At 43.3% G+C, this 17708-nt stretch overlaps 1 protein-coding gene across 8 annotated transcripts in view; it reads left to right on the top strand.

The window, feature by feature from the left end:
- Positions 1-17708, top strand: part of MTUS2 (microtubule associated scaffold protein 2) — a 611667-nt gene that overhangs the window by 278570 nt on the left and 315389 nt on the right. For 7 of the 8 annotated variants that reach the window (XM_080658484.1, XM_080658486.1, XM_080658485.1 and 4 more), the window contains one exon: positions 8495-8692. In XM_080658484.1, the coding sequence (XP_080514610.1) occupies positions 8495-8692 (198 nt within the window). The remainder of the gene's footprint in view (positions 1-8494; positions 8693-17708) is intronic. The other variant, XM_080658487.1, reaches the window with a different exon arrangement.

The raw sequence follows: 17708 nt of genomic DNA, 5'->3' as shown, positions 1-17708 counted from the left end.
AAAATGTGCTCTATATCGTTTAATTGAATTTGAACTTGTTTAGTAAGACAGGATGGTGCTCTATGAGGCCTGCAGCCTGAGGCCAGTAAAAGGAAGGTGAAAGTTCCATCAAACACCTTGTTCAAGAGCCTTGTGTGTTCTGAGAAGCCAAATGCTTGCCTTTTTCACTCTCAGAAATGGGTGAAACTCCAAAAGTGGACAGGGACTGTCTTTGGTGAGATCGTGTATTGTGGCTATAGGAGGTGTGGAAACATGTGTGAGCTTGAGTTATATTCTGGGTGACTGTCACAAAAGATCCAGAATTTTTGGTAGTTTGTTTGCTTTTTACCTCAAAAGGGGCAACATTGAGCAGGGAACAGACAGCCAGGCAATGGCTCAGAGAGTAAAAGTATACAAATGGGATGACTTTCTGAAGTTTGTCTAATTGTTCTGACCCTTTGGTCCCATCTTTTCTCAGGGGCATTTTGGTTAAAGGATGAAGAGCAGTAGCTTTCCAACAAGCTCTGTCACATGTGATGGCCATGCTTTCATCTGTAAAACTCCCATTGCTGTTCATCAGTTGACCCAAAAGACTTCCCAGGGAGCAAAGGGGTCTGGGAGCGGAATGATCTTCAGCACTATGGCATCAGGCAATGGACTGAGGACAGGGAGGCTACCCACTCCTGTAGGTGGGATCTGCCAGAGGCCTTAGTTTGGCTCCATCCTATAGCAAGAAAATCTCGCTAGCTGCGCTGGGTGTCAAAGGTTCAGGGCCAATGAGAGCTTCTCTTTTCAGGAGAGACCAGCATGTGTCAAGCATTTTGCCATTCTAATGCTGTAGTGTGCAGGGCCAAGGAGGGCAGTTCTTGCATTAAAACCCATGAGCAAATTATAGTCATTGTGAGTGGTCTAGAAACTCCAGGAGGCACAAGAGGAAGTTGCTCAGTGAGGGAGTCTCTGAGGGCTCTAATGGAAGTGCTTGTTCATTGTAATTTGGACAGATTCTAGAGCCGTTTTTTGGAGGGGACCCCAATGAAGGAGGACTGAATTGCAAGTAACAGCATAAATGGACTTAAGTAAAATTTTCAAATGAAGAATATTTGACCTCCTGAACCCAAAAGAGACCCAAAGATCTTGGGCTTCTTTTAATATTATGGGGGCTGATACTATCATGAGCTATTTCTTGACAGTGTCAGGGATGGAGTACCCCACAGTTTACCAAATAATTTTTAGGAATTTAAGATGGCAGAGCCTTGCACTACGTATTTGTATTTCCTGAGTGAGTGTGTCAAATGAATGTCCACAGAGGAGGATGCCATCAATGTCATGGTAGTCCTGAGCTCCTGGAAAATGTTGGATACAGTTAAGATCTAGTCTGAAAAGATTGTGTGTGATGGCAAGGCTGTGAGGAACCCCATGGGTAGCCACCATGTAAAGGTGTATTGTGTCCCTTTGGAAGTAAAAGAAAACTGGCTGAGAGGCTGTTGAAATTGCAACTGAACAGAACATGTTATCCAGATCTATAACAGCAAAACTATTTTCCAGTTTTTGATTTAATGGAGTCAGTAATTTCAATAATACTGTGTCAGAGGTCTTAATGAGTAGCACCATAGCCTTAAGGTTGCATAATCCACTGTGAAGTGTCATTTATTTCAGGTTTAAAAACAGGTCAAATAGATTGTTAAATGGAGAAACAGTGGGCTTGTATAATGAGTTTCAATCTTTTCAGGCTTTGCTTTAATTTACATTGGGCCATAATAACTACTTTAATTGGAGGTATGGTCCCTGGGGTCCCATTTTGTCAAGCCAATTTGTATGTGTTACAAATTTTATTTTAATTAAATTTATTCATAATTGAGTGTTCATGTTCACTGGGATATTTTAGGGCCATGGGTGCTATGTGCTAAAACTGGGAAATTTAGGCAAGATGATAATTCTTGTGGTTGAAGTGAAGCATATGTGTATCCTCTATTTTTTGTTTAGTAATTTTCTGAAGATTATAGAATATTATAGGGGATACATTGTTTAAATTTAATGAGATCCCCAGGGATAACTTAATTTAAACCTCAATATTGATTAAGGCTACGAAAGTTTGCTAATTGGTGCCTTTAAGCAGATGTTAGCATTAATTCGGAAGCTGTGTTGTAGAGGTACAACAGTCAGTCGGTGCCCCTTTCTCGTTTTTTGTATAAATTATTTTAGTAAATTTTGGATTTCCAGTTCCAAAATTAGGTCCAACTGTGGACATCTATTTTAGTTTGTGGTTTACTCTGCTATACCCAGGTGTGTTTTTTTTTCTCTCTCTATTACCCCCTCCTTCCTACACCCTCTTTCTTTTTAAGCCTTTGTTGTATTTACTGGGGGTTCTCTGTACTATGTTTACCTATATATATAAAACCCTAAATGACCGGTCAACCGGTCGACCGGTTGACTGTTTGACTGGTTGCTATGACATGCCTTGATTACCAGGGGGCAGACGCTCAACGCAGGAGCTGCCCCTGGTAGTCTGTGAGCTCCCACAGGGGGAGCACCGCTCAGCTGACTGTTGAGTGCCAGACGCTGGGCTTACTGCTGGCGAGCATAGCTGTGGCAGCGTGAGCCTCTCCTGCCTCTGTGGCAGTGCTACCGAGTGAGTGGCAGCAGTGGCAGCAGGCACAGGGTGCCAGGATGAGCGGGAACAGTGTGGCGCATGGCCAGGGCTTGGGCTCTTCCCCGGTTGCCTGCCGCTTTGCGCACTATTACATTCCTTGGGCCAGGCCTGCGAGGATCAGCCCGAAACCTGATTTTGAGAGGGTGCAGGCCAGGCTATGGGACCCCACCAGTGCATGAATCCTTGCACCAGGCCTCTAGTGTTTTATAAAATTTATCAGAGAGCTGCAAATCAGTATCCACCAGGGTTGGAGGCCTCCCCCATGGCAGTGGTTGCTTTATAGGATTTAAGGACCCTGGGTTTAAGAAGGTTTGAATTAACTCCTTTGCAGTGCCACAGAGATGCCATGGAGTTTTCTCTATAACTCTCTGGATCAGCATTTTTATTGTGACAGAGATGTAGACAGCAGCAGCAACAGAGGAATGTAAGGGGACTGCTGAGCCATCTGTTCTTTAGTGCAGGCCTCAGCACTTCACATGGTTCCTTTTTTATTCTCTTTTTCCCCCTAATGACTGCTTTTCCATGAGTGACCACACAGTGAGCCTGTGTATAACACCGGTAGTCTTTCCCCTGAGCTCAGCATTAGTCTTAATTTCATTCTAAGATGCACAGATAGGTCCAACCTATAAAGTACATGACCCAAGGCCACTCTGAAATAGCCCCACCTGAATCCCATATTCCTGTTCTTAAAATCTAATTAATTATTGAAAATTCCAGAGTAGGTCAGGGAAATCCATTACAAAGGCTCTGGAGGGCTCACTAGTACAACATGAGCAGCGCAGCTCAGAGCAGGAGCTCACCAGGAAACAGCAGCTCAGAGGACAGTTGCCAGTCAACAAGCAAAGCAAGAACAAGGACTCCCCCATGGGTGGTCACTGTCTCAGTATCCTGATCACAGCACCTATTGTAGTCACCCTGAAGAAGTAGGGTGGACCCACCCAAAATTCAGTTTGTAAAGACCAATTAAACCATGCACAAAGCAAGAGGACATTTATTACATAACTAGAGGCCTGGTGCATGAAATTTGTGCACTCGGGGTGGGTGGGGGCATCCCTCAGCCCGGCCTGCTCCCTCTCGCAGTCTGGGAGCCCTTGGGGGATGTCTGACTGCCGCAGGGGTAGGAGAAGCTCCCGCCACCACCACTGTGCTCGCCAGCCATGATCCTGGCTCAGGGCTTCTGGTTGAGTGGCACTCCCCCTGTGAGACCACACTGACCACCAGGGGGCAGCTCCTGCAATGAGCATCTGCCCCCTGGTGGTCAGTGGGCATCATACTGACCATTCGTTCTGCTGTTCAGTCTATTTGCATATTAGCCTTTTATTATATAGGATTGAGGTCTCTCTGGCATGTCTGAACCTGGCTCAACATTTTGTTGTTGTTGTTAGGTGGGGCTGGGGTAGGACTCCCATGAAAGTGGGCAGTGGCTTATGTAGTTTGAATCTCTTGCAGGTGTCAAAGGAAGGAGCACTGGGCTTTCTCATCAACTTTCCCAGATATGGCAGAAAGGGGGTGGGGAGTATAGAAGGGGGTTTGAGACTTGATAGCTGTTAGTAGTCAAACAAAACAAACCAAAAAAAAAAAAAAAAATGGAATCTGACCCTTGAGTGTAGTTCCTAATTATTTTTTTAAGCTATTCGGTCTAGTCATTAGACTATCCATTGCAGTTGGGTCCAAATACAATTGACTTTTGTATGTTGAACTTTTTTCAGTAACCTTGCTAAGCTCATTATTATTTCTAACTAGAGACCTGGTGCACAAATTCATGCACAGGTGGGGTCCCTTGGGATGGCCTTCAGAGATCGGGCCAAAACCCACAGTCCAACGCCACCTGCCACTCTTGCCTGCCGATCCTGCTCATCCTGGCCCTGCTGTGCCTGCCACAGGCTAGCGCCCAGTCAGTCCCGATTGAGAGAGGCTTGCACCACCACAGCAGTGCTCACCAGCCATGAGCCCTGCATCTGGTGCCCACCCAAGGGGGGTGTGGTGGGGCTTGGATGCAATTAGCCCTCCAGGCAGATGATGGGATGCCCTTGCTGGCCTGGGATCCAGATCTGTTCTGCTGACTTTTGCACTGGTTGTCAGGAGCCACCTAGTGATCGCTTTTATATTGTTTCTTCCTTGTGGAGTGTCTAGGGAGGGGAAGTGGCCACAGTGCCCGAGGCCAACTTCCAGGAGGCTGGCAGCGCTGTCGGGATCATTCTAGTGACACCAGTCCATCAGTGCCTGGCCCATTCTCTGGAGATTGGACCTGCAGGGCTACTGAGGGAGTGAGTGACTGCTGCCGGGCTGGTGGGCTGCAGGGATGGGTCAGCCAGCTGAGCGGCGCTCATGCTTTGGGAGCTCACTGATCACCAGAAGGCAGCTCCTGCATTGAGCATCTGCCCCCTTGTGGTCAGTATGAGTCATAGCGACTGGTCGACTGGTCATTTGGTCACTTAGGTTTTTATGTATATAGATAGCTTTTAGATTTTATATGATTTTTCTTATACAAGCAATGTCATTAACAAATAAAGTTTTGCTTTTGATTGCAATATGCATATCTTTTATATTATTTTCTTGCCTTGTTGCTGAGGCATGTATTCATTTTCATTCATCTTAAAAGTATTTTCTAATTGCCATGTGATTTTTTCTATTACCCATTGATTATTTAGTAGTGTGTTTCTTAATTTACACATATTTGTGAGCTTGACAAATTTCCTCCTGATTTTTATTTTTAATTTCATTCCATTATGATAACAGAATGTACTTATGTCATTTCAATCCTTTTAAATTTACTGATGCTTGTTTTATAGCTTAATATATAGTTTATCCTAGAAAATATTTTACATGCACTTGAGGAGCATGAATAGGGTGGGGCAAAAGGAGGTTTACAGTTGTAGGTGAAACAGTTTATTTTTGTACTATTTTTATTAATTATTGTATTATTCTTCATATGAACCTACATTTTCTTCACTGTGTATTTTTTGCTGCTATTGGACGGAGTGTTTTGTAGATATTTGTTAAATCTATTTGGTTTATAGTATTGAAGTCTTCTAAATTCTTGCTGATTTTCTGCCTAGTCATTCCATTATTAAAAGTGGAATATTGAAGTCTCCAACTATTATTTTGAATTGTTTATTTCTCCTGGCAATTCTGGAAGTTTTTGCTTTGTGTATTTTGGGGCTCTGTTGTTAGGAGTATGTAATTTATTAGTGCTATATTTTGTTTACCATGATAAAAATATCCCTCTTATTTCTTTCTTGTTTTAAAATGTATTTTGTCTAATGTGAGTATAGCCACTCCAGCTGTCTGATGGTTTTTCTTTCCACAATGTGTCTTTTCCCATCCTTTCACTTTTAAACTAATTGCAAATTTGAATTATTTGAATTATATTTTTATCTGTTTTTTTTTTTTCATCTAGTCTGACAATCTCTGCCTGATGATTGGATCATTTTATACATTCACATTTAATGTTATTATTGATAGAGTTAGAAGTTAGATTTACATGTGCCATTTTACTTTTTGTTTTCTGTCTGCTCATTTCTTTTCTGTTTCTTTATTCCTCATTACTACTTTCTTTTGCACCAAGTGTTAAAGAAAGTAGTAATGAGGAGGAATATTTTCTAGTGTATCATTTTAATTCCTTTAGTGATTTTTAGCTATATTTTTATTGCTCTAGGGCTTACCAGATACATCTTAACTTGTCAGAATCTATTTAATATTTATACTACTTTCAGTGAGCTAGAGAAATGTTACTCCTTTGTAGCTCTATTTACTCATTCTTCCTTTTTGTGCTGTTGTTCTTATATATTACATCTATGTCTGTTACAATATGCAATACATATTTTTAGTTATCTATCCTAATATATAAAAATCCAGGGGCCTTCATGACCGAAACAACCGGATGGAACACTGAACAGCAGCTGTGTGGGGCAACAAGGCTGGCAGGGGGTTAGTGAGGGGTGACCAAATGACCAAGCAGCAGGCTGCGTGGGGCGACCAGGCTGACAGGGGTGTTAGTGAGGAACAACCAAACGACTGAACAGCAGGCTGCATGGGGCGACCAGGCCAGCAGGGGGGTTAGTGAGGGACGACCAAATGACTAAACAACAGGCAGTGTGGGTTGACCAGGCCAGCAGGGATGGCAGTTGGGGACAACCAGGCCACCGGGGGGGCAGTGAGGTGTGACAAGGCCGGCAGGCAGAGGCAGTTAGGGGTGATCAGGCAGGCAGGCAGGTGAGCAGTTAGGAGCCAGCGGTTCCGGATTGTGAGAGGGATCCTGGATTGGAGAGGGTGCAGCCTGGGCTGAGGGGACACCCCCCCCCCCATGCAGAATTTCATGCACCAGTCCTCTAGTCTCTATATATAAAAAGCCAGGGTCATAACATCCAAGACGACCTAAGACTCGACCGAACGCCAGGTTGTACGTGCAGCAGGCGAGCGGGCTGAACTGCTGACCTCTCACAGAGAGAGAGAAGCGGGGCTGATCAGCAGTGGCAGTGGCTGCTGGCAAGGCCCAGAGAGAAAAGCAGGGTGATCAGAAAGCCAAGCCTCTCTCTCTCTCCCAGAGGTCAGCAGTTCAGCCTGCTTGCCAGCAGCCTGCTTGCCAGCCTCCCTCTTTGGCCCTTGAAACAGCTGCGGCTGCTGCTGATCAGGCCCTCCACCAGCGCAGGCGTTCAGAGGCCCCTGCGCCCTACCCCCGACACTGCACGTGCAACCTCCTCCTGTCTGGTCGACCTGTTATGGCATCCCGGTTGATTAGCATATTTTTTTATTATATATATATATATATATATATATATATACACACACACACACATACATACATACACACACACACACATATATATATGTATATATGTATATATGTATATGTGTGTGTGTGTATATATATATATATATATATATATATATATATATATGTATGTATAAAATACTAAGTGACTTGGCCCTTTTTCTTTTTAAATTTTGTATCATGGAGTATTTGTATCTTGATAACATTCTGTTTCTATCTGGTACAGAGAGGCTTCTTGTAGTGTCATGATGATAATAAGAATACTGCTCAGACATAGTGGTACTGAGATGATGGATTTATATCATGACTAGAGGCCCGGTGCATGAATTTGTGCACAGGTGGGGTCCCTTAGCCTGGCTGGCAATCAGACCCTATCAGGGGGGCTGGCTGGCCATGGGGAGGGACCACGGGAGGTTGGCCAGCCGGCCGTGGGAGGTTGGCTGGTGATGGGAGGTTGGCTGTGGGAGCACACTTACCACCATGGGGCAGCTCCTGCATTGAGCATCTTTCCCCTGGTGGTCAGTGTATGTCATAGCAACCGGTTGACCAGTCATTCAGTCGTTCGGTTGCTTAGGCTTTTATATATATAGATGTTTTCTTATTTTAATAGCTAGATTTGCATATGTCTGGAACTAATTTTGAAGTTTGTACTAACACAAAAGCAAGAATTAGAAAAGGAGAAGAGAAACCTAACATTGATTTGAGTACCTGTCAAGTTTGATATTATAGGCAGGGATACTTATATTAAACCTACAAGGCCAGTTTTGTGATCCTCAGTTCCTTCTGGGGAAGGAAGCTGTGGTTCTTAGAGTTAGGTAATGGGTCCAAAGGTACACCACTAGTAATTGGTACAACCTAGATTCCAACCTGGCAGACCACAGTCTGGGCCCTTTCCACCTCATTCCTACAACCAACAAAAGGTTCATACAAGGGGTTTTCTCAGGAAGGTGTGTTTGTGAATGTGCTAGATTGGACCTTCAAGGTTACCCATAGCATATTTATGGCATAACTGGATTAATATTCACACTCTGTATATTGTCTATCTTGCTTTCAACTGAGAAATATATATATTTTGTTTGGGTTCATTTTAGCAGATTTAAAGAAAGCCTCCAGTTTGAATGCTGCCAAATCCTGTCTACCGAAGTCTGGACTTCGTCCTCCTGGATACTCACGCCTGCCCGCAGCCAAGTTGGCGGCGCTGGGCTTCATGCGGAGCTCCAGTGTGACCTCTGTCTCCAGCACCCAGTCCCTGGACAGCACGCAGCCCGAGCAGAGCCGGCTGGCTAACTGTAAGTGGGGCAGCTGGGCAGGCAGCTTGCATGGTTCTCCTGCACAAACGCACCTCTCTCTCCAGATAGGAGCAGGTGAATCGGCATATGTGTATAACAGTGTTTCTTTTTCTTTATGTAATAAGCTGAACATTTGGGTTGACTTCCTTAATATACCATCATTGGGATTTAAAAAAATAATCTACTGAAGAAAAGTAGCCTGTTTCACACTATCGTTTTCTCAGTTATGAGGAATTGATGGGCTGGAAAAAATACTTTTAAATTACCCTTAAACTAGAAAATGAATTGTTCAGGGACTGATTCCAGGAACCCTTGGCTTCGTGGTTTCTAAGTAAAAAGTCCAAGATCCATAAAAGATGTTACCACTTTGTGCTGTCATGAAACATACTATATTTTAAATATTAATGGAAAAATCACCTGTGATTATCTGTAATGCCTTCATATTGATGGAGCACTTGACTGGATATCTAAAAGTTAATTCCAAGCTGTTAAAATTGGAAAGCACAGCTGAGCTTTTTCAAGTCTGTGACCAGGATGGTCCCTATTAGCTGATATGATTGCTAACAGTCTCAAAGCAAGTCACAACAGCCAGTGTCCCTAAAGAAGATCCAGAGGCTGCCCATTTGGCTAAGCCTTTGATGACCAAATCCCACCTCAGCCTCATCAACTTCAAGGTTATTGTTATTGTTATTGGATCTGAAGCCATGGCATCTTAGATGTTGGTTAGCAAGAATCTGCTGAGGGCCAGGGAAGTTTTAGAGGTTTTTATGTGGGGATCTATTTTGAAGGGATTATAGTAGTTGGATCAAATTGGAGGTCGGAGAGGGACAGGGACAGGGACAGGGACAGGGACATGGATAGAGGAAAAGAGAGATTGGGAGATCAAGCTGAGAAAGAGTGATTGAGAATGAGATTGAATATATATATATAAATTTCCTTCCTCCAAGCTTGTTCTTTGTTTGTCTTGTGTTTGCAGAGGTGATCTGTGGAACATTTGTACACTTACAATTCTAAATTTTGGTCTACTTAGTTATTCCTAGAAGTAATGCATGCATTTTCCTTTATCTTGATGTGTTTGTAAGCAGTTTCTAAGAGGTTTTTTGCTCACTTGGTTTCCTGAAGTTGCTGTGTTCCAGACCTACTTTCCCATCAGATTCATTTTTAAGAATACCATTGTAATTAGGGATTACACCATGGCACAGCTGATGTCTCAGAATCTGAAATGGGAATATATTAAGGAACTATTTGCAAATGTGTAACTCATGTTTTTAGATATGTATGTGCATAACAATCTGAAGATTTTAAAATATAGAAGCAACTCTTTGTCATCATTTTTAGGAGTAAAACTTCCAGTGACATATTTTTCTTTTAGGGGGAGCATGAAGGAAAAATATCTCATGTGGTATAAATATTTCTAAGGAAAAAGGGAAGATTTTGATTCCTTAAAAAAATTAACCTCAAGGTGAATTGAACCATGTCCCCATGGCATCAGCTTTTGCTAAAGGAGAGCTGACAGATGTGTACAGAATAATTCCAGGTGTGCTTTGGGCATTTCTAATCACCTCTGCTTCAAAAGAAACTAGATAGGCACCCCCTTAAACACCCTTGGGTTATGTGCCAGAGAAAATAACTCCTAGTTTAAAGGCTTCATATTAAAGCATGTTTAATATTTCTATTCAGAATTTTCTATTTAAAAAAACAGTATCTTAGAATTTACTGAACTATAAATTTGTACTTCACTGGTGAATCACAGAAAAACTTCACATGTATTTTAATAGATATCTTAGTACCATTAACCATCCTATCTAATAAAAGAGTAATATGCAAATTGACCGTTACTCCAAGACACAAGATGGCTGCCCCCATGTGGACACAAGATGGCCACCACAAGATGGCCTGAAGGGGAGGGCAGTTGTGAGCAGTTGGAGGAGACCAGGCCAGCAAGGGAGGGCAGTTGGGGGGGACCCAGGCCTGCAGGGGAGGGCAGTTGGGGGAGACCCAGGCCTGCAGGGGAGGGCAGTTGGGAGGGACCAGGCCTGCAGGGGAGGGCAGTTGTGGGTGATCAGGCCAGCAGGGAGGGCAGTTAGGGGTGACTGGGCCAGCAGAGGAGGGCAGTTGGGGGAGACCAGGCCAGCAGGGGAGGGCAGTGGAGGGGGACCCAGGCCTGCAGGGAAGGGCAGTTGGGAGGACCAGGACAGCATGGGAGGGCAGTTGAGGGGGACCCAGGCCTTCAGGGAAGGGCAGTTGGGGGGACCAGGCCTGCAGGGGAGGGCAGTTGGGGGGGACCAGGCCTGCAGGGGAGGGCAGTTGGGGGGACTAGGCCTGCAGGGTATGGCAGTTGGGGGGACCAGGACAGCATGGGAAGGCAGTTGGGGGTGACCAGGCCTGCAGAAGAGGGCAGTTGGGGGGACCAGGCTTGCAGGGGAGAGCTGTTGGGGGGGGGGGAGGCCTGCAGGGGGCAGTTAAGGGTGACCAGGTCAGCAGGGGAGGGCAGTTAGGGGTGATCAGACTGGCAGGGGAGGACAGTTAGGGGTGACCAGGACAGCAGGGGAGGGCAGTTAGGGGCAATCGGGCCGGCCGGGGAGCAGTTATCCATTGATCAGGCTGGCAGGGGCATGGTTAGGGGGTGATCAGGCTGGCAGGCAGAAACAGTTAAGGACAATCAGGCAGAGGCAGGTGAGTGGTTGGGAGCCAGGAGTCCTGGATTGTGAGAGGGATGTCCAACTGCCCATTTAGGCCCGTTCCCACTGGGCGGTCGGACGTCCCTCAAGGGTTCCCAGATTGGAGAGGGTGCAGGCTGGGCTGAGGGACACCCCCCTCGTGCACGAATTCATGTACCAGGCCTCTAGTTATTCTTATAGTTGTTCTTAGATTTAATATCAAGGAAAATTGTGGTTTTGTTCCTTAGTGGGGAGATGATGCTTTAATGACAAGGATTAAGTAAAATATGAAGGAAGCTCTTGAAAGACTGAAAGTCCTGTGATCACATCCTTTTTTGGTTTAGCTCATAGAAGCAGCTAACATGATATCAGAGTTGGTTCCATCTTTCTTCTTGGAATGCTGTTCTTTCTTCAGACACTACTTTCCCATCACATTCATTTTAGAAATATCATGATTAGAAATTATGTCGTGGCAGAGTAGATCTCTCAAAATCTGAAACATGACTATAAAAAGGAACTATTTTTAAGTGTGTAACTCATGTTTTTAGATACTCATGTGCTATAATGTCAAAACAATGTCCATAGTGACTGTGGAATGACTTAAGTGATTGACTGTGAATCCTCAGTGTTTCCTGGACTACCTTGGCTTTGCTGCAACTCTTCTGTGCTGTATTCCTGAGTTCTGAAGGGCAGGTGATGATGAGTGGGGAAAGCGGAGGCCCATCCCCTGGGTCTCGGCAGTTCTGTGTGGAACCCTCCACCTAACTCAGGCTCTGTGCTATCACTGCAGCCCCACTGGACAGGGGCTTCCTATAGCAAGTGCCCTTCCATCTCTTTTTACCTTTTCCACAAGGTTTTGACAAATGGAGCAAGCATAAGGAGATGGACTATGTCTGTAGGTCCCGGGACCAAGGGTATCTTAGCATCCACTTTATAGCTGAGCAAACTGAAATCAGGATGGCTCACTTGGGGTCCTGGGCCAGTGTTCTTTCTCTATTTAGTTCTTAAAGCTGCCATACAAGGTGAAGACACACCCAGGATTTAAAACCTTTTCTTTCTATTACTGAAGCAACTCTTAGAGTTGGCGTTGCCTTGAGGGGCCCCTCAGACAAAACCCCACCTTACCTACCCCGCCCAATGTCTTCAGCCAGGGACCCCTAAGTGTGTGGGCTCTGTAAGTGGTGGAGAGTAGTCCACTTGTGAAGAAGCTGGCTCTGAGACTGGGCTGCTCACTGTGTGGGTACAGGCTGCCTCTCTGTAATTCCCAACTAGTAGTCCGGTTCCTCTGGATGAATTCAGACCTTTATCTTCATTGTGCTACAGGAGACAGCCCTCACATGTGTTCACCTCCTGAAGGTTATGAGATAGACCCATTGAGAACTTCAAATAAAACTTTAAATGACACTAGTGAGCCAGAGCTTTTTTAAGACTGAAATTGAACAGAAAAGAAAGTAATTCTTTAACTTGAAACTTAAATTTAAAATCATAGTATTTGAGCATGTTTGACCCAGGATGTAGCTCATAATTTTTTTATAGCTTTCAGAGAAGGAAAAAAAAATATATATATATGCCTGAGGCAATAGAAACTTAGAGAAAAACAATTACTGTAGAATTTAGTGTTGGTAACATGCTATAGACTAAAGTATACCTGGCTGTCAAATGAATCAGCAGTTAGGTGTAGACTTGATTTTCCCAGTGGGTAAGTAGGTATACTTTAAAGTTAAAGCCTTTGAGGGTGTGCATGTGGGCGGGGGGAAGAGGAAGACTTAGGTTTTCATGAATTAATCATTAATGAAAATAGGTCATATCATCTAAGGATTGAATACTTTATGTAGATGATCATATCTCATTGTGTATTCTGAATAGCATCTAACCTACAGGGTGCACAGAAACAGAAAATCTCAGAAAAGAATATGATGGAGGTGACATTTGCAGCTGCCCTTTCCAGTTTCTCCTCAGCTTCCTCTCTTTTTATACCATCATGTCTTCTCTATGGGATGAGCTAAGACCAGAAATCACAACATAAAGAATTTGAAAAGATAAATTCACACCCCCACATACCAAAAAAAGAAGTTTTCCCCCTTCTTGTTTCTCTTTCTTTCTTCTTTCTTTCTTTCTTTCTTTCTTTCTTTCTTTCTTTCTTTCTTTCTTTCTTCTTTCTTTCTCTTTCTTTTCTTTTCTTTCTTTCTTTCTTTCTTTCTTTCTTTCTTTCTTTCCTTTCTTTCTTCTTTCTTTCTTTCTTTCTTTCTTTCTTTCTTTCTTTCTTTCTTTCTTTTCTTTCTTTCTTTCTTCCTCTTTCTTTTCTTTTCTTTTCTTTTTTTTTGGTGCAGGAAGTAGTAGGATGTTTGGGAAAGTAGGGCTATAGCTGAGGAGTTGGACAGGGATGCTGACATTTGTATAAATAAAGCATGATACAGGATGCATGTGCCACAGCCTTAGAAATGACACAAAGTTGGGGTGGAGGGCTGGTTTCTGATTGGGGTGATCAGGGAGTTTCTCAGAGCGCTTGTAAGCTGGGCAATATTTTAGGAAGTGGATGTGGGCTCTAGGAGATCATTGCGGAAGGGGTGCATCCAGAAAACCACCTGAATCCAAGGGCCAGCCTTACTGGTGCAGCAGCCAGTCCATCAAAATGTTGTTTGATGACTACAGAGAGCCATGTGTTTAAGCTTCCCAAGTTTTGTTCTTAGAATGCATCTATTTCAGTTTTTTGGTCTTCCCTTTGGTCATCTAATTTATAGCTTTAGCCATTACAACTTTGGATATGATGTTGAATTTATATTTGCAGCCCCCACCTCTCTCTAGAACTACTCACCTACCTTTCAAATGACCTTCCAAATATCTTCAACTGGGTGACTCAAGTTACCTCAAACTGAATATTTCCCCTTAGGGAGTCTTTTATTATCTTTTACAAACCAATGCCTGCTCTCCAAGTTGCTCTATCTTTAATGATATCTATGATCTCCTGGCTGCTGAGGCTGAACATCTCAGAATCAGCATTTTCTGTTATCTTCCTTTGTTTGCTTTTATATTCAGTGATCAAATCTGATCAGTTCTTTCTCTCTCACCTTCACACTAGTCTCTTCTCTTCTCATTATCTCCCCACCTCTCACCTAAACTATTCACTGAACATTTTCACTTTCTAATCCATAAGGCACTTGATCCTAAATAATTTTCCTTTAGACCCTGTTTGATTGTTCTATGGTGTCCCTGTCATTACTTCTACTCCTTTCTGGGTGTGAAGGTCCTCCATTACCTGTCCAGCCCTCTTCTCACATTCCCTACCTACACACCATCCCCTCACATATATCCTCAACTAGTCAACCAGAATTATTCACATTTTTCTCTGAGAGATATGCTTACCGGCCTTTGGGTCTTGCTGTGAACCATTCATCTCTGCAATGCTCTCTCTCCCTCAAAATCTCTCTATAGATTGTCATTTTCAAGTGCAATTCAAATACCACTTCCTCCTAAAGCCTTCCTTTTTCTGTGAACCCAAAGTTATCTTTTCTCCTGGGAGCTTCTACAAAGCACTTGCTTTTAGCACTTTTGTGAATTCGCATATACCATGTCTTTGTAATTATTTGTTCCTATGTCTTGTCTCCCCTATGGATTGTAAGGATTGAGGATAAGGGTTATATCTCAATTTTAGTGTCTCTCATACTACTTCACAGGGCCTTTACAGTAGAATTTCAAGAAACATTTTTCCCTAATAGAAACATTTTCTCTTAGGTGAGTATGGAACAAGAGAGACCCTTGAGAGTAACTTGGGCAGCTTTTGGAAGTATTTTGAACTTGGAATCATTTTCACTTTATCAAGACTTTCACAAGTTTTGATAGTTTATCTTTGTGGTTTTCACACTTTTCTAGAATCTCTAAAATATTGCTTCCATTGACTATGATGTACCTATAGATAATTTATACAACTCAAAGAGTAGAAAAGATAATAGGTCATTCAAAGTGTAATTATAGTCAGAGATAATTTATCATGTAGACTGACCTCATAGTTTCACAAATGCCTAATAACCTATATATCTCCTTGCATATAATTAGCCATTTTAAAAGAATTGGGCTAAAACCTTACTGTTGAGACTTTTTATGAGAGTATTTCAAAGTTTCCAAAATTAGGTATTTCAATTTGGAGAGATTAGAGATTCTCATTAAATTCTAGAGTTTTTATTTCTTGTTTTAGTACTTAAAATAAATAAGTAAATATTTTCTAAATTATTGAACAGGATTTAGTTCTGGGAATATAATCTGAACTGGAAAGTCACTAGCCTTTTTGGAAGGTTAACCAATGAAAATTAGAGTTAATATGAAAGCGTTTTGCAATGCTTATGTCAGCATTTATGCTCATCCTATATAATAAAAGGGTAATATGCAAATTGACAGAAGGGCAAACAAACAGTCAGCGGGGGGCGGGGCTAGTGAGCAGGCGATGCCAGGCCAGCCAAGGCAGGTGCCAGCAGGCAGAGGGAGGGGACAGCAATCAGGGGGCAGGGCAAATAACAATATTAAAATATTTCTTCTAATTAATTCACTTTCAATGTGCACAGATTTGTGCACCAAGCCACTAGTCCTATATAATAAAAGCCTAATATGCAAATCAAATGAACAGTGGAATGACCGGTGGAAAGTCCGGTTGCTATGATGTGCACTGATGACCAGGCAGCAGATGCTCAACATAAGAGCTTCCCCCAGCCTGCAGGCCCCAGGCCAGCCAAGACCAGTGCCAGCAGGGGCCCTCCTGATCACCCTGCCAATTGCCCCACAGAGGGAGGTGACTGGTGGTGGTGGTGGTGGGGAGTGGGGCCAGTGAGCGGGCAGTGCCAGGCCAGCCAAAGCATGTGCCAATGGGAGCCCCCAGATTGCCCCACTGGTCACCCCACAGATCGGCCCTGATCACTGGCCAAGCCTAGGGACCCTACCTATGCATGATTTCGTGCACCGGGCCTCTAGTGAGTATTATAAAATACATTTATATAAATAACAGTTTAGTTTCTATATTGGACATGCATTCTAAATAGGATCAGAGTTGACACGAAGTATTATTAATAACTCCTACTGAAACAGCAATTAACCTATCCCATGTTCCATTGGCAAAGAGAGGGTCATTTTTTATTCATGGAAAAAGGAGTTGGAATGGACCTGTAAGATCAGATTTCAAAGGTGCTATGGTCTATCCTATATAATAAAAGGCTAATATGCAAATCAACCAAACGGCAGAACAACCAGTCACCATGACACACACTGTCCACCAGAGGGCAGATGCTCAATGCAGGAGCTTCCCCCTGGTGGTCAGTGTGCTCCCACAGGGGAAGCACGGCTCAGCCACAAGCCAGCCTTATGGCTGGTGAGTGCAGCAGTGATGTTGGAAGCCTCTCCCGCCTCCACAGCAGCACTAAGGATGTTCAACTGCCAGTTGGACATCCCCTGAGGGCTCCCAGACTGCGAGAGGATGCAGGCTGGGCTGGAGACCCTCCCAAGTGCATGAATTTTGTGTACTGGGCCTCTGGTTTGAGATAAAGCCTTATTGGAATCTTTGTATATTCTCTTTCAAAACACTCAGACAGTGATCCAGAGGTGAGATTAGGATATAAATGTATTTTGTTTTGTTTTTTAGTAAGTTGACCATTTATGGTTGTAAGTAAGATCAACTGTAATTTTGGGATATTTTTATTTATTGTAAAAATAATGCTTCATTGAACTGCCTTATTTTTCTTCACTGTCTTGTTTTATGAAGAGCAGATTGCCCATTTTTCTTTCTCCTGTCCTGCACACATCGGTATCTGTTATTGGGTAAGAACAGAACTCAGTGCTGGCAGCTGGTGTGACCACGACACTGTGATCCTCGCCCTTGTGAACTTAGCTGGGAGTGTGCAAGTATGCAGGGAGCTGTAAGTGTGACTGTGGCTGAATGCCCACACAGCATTGGGTGGGCAGGTGGGGAAGGAGGAAGCATCTAATCTTCCTGAGAGGGGATGAGGAAAGACTGCATGACCCTTGGGTCCTCTCCTGGCTGTCTCAGTCCTACTAATTGTTCTGCACTGGTTTTAGGTAATGAGAATGTTTGGATAAAATAATACAGCCAAACAAAATGAAACAAAACAAAACAAAAACTAATAAGAAAAACAACAATGAAAGAAAACATGATAAAAGATGTGGGTAAATTTTGGATAATCCTGGAAGCTGGATGATGGAATTATGAGAGTTCATTATGCTATTTACTTCACTCTTTTGCATGTTAGAAAATTTCTAAAAAAGAAGATTAAAATTCTATCTTCTCTCTGTATTAGCTTTCATTTTTTAAGAGGCAACATAGTGTAGTGATGAAGGACATGGTCTCTGGTGATAGA

This window comes from Plecotus auritus (assembly GCF_963455305.1).
Source record: "Plecotus auritus genome assembly, chromosome: 3".
Classification (NCBI taxonomy): Eukaryota; Metazoa; Chordata; class Mammalia; order Chiroptera; family Vespertilionidae; genus Plecotus; species Plecotus auritus.
This window is presented reverse-complemented; position numbering and strand designations above follow the sequence as displayed.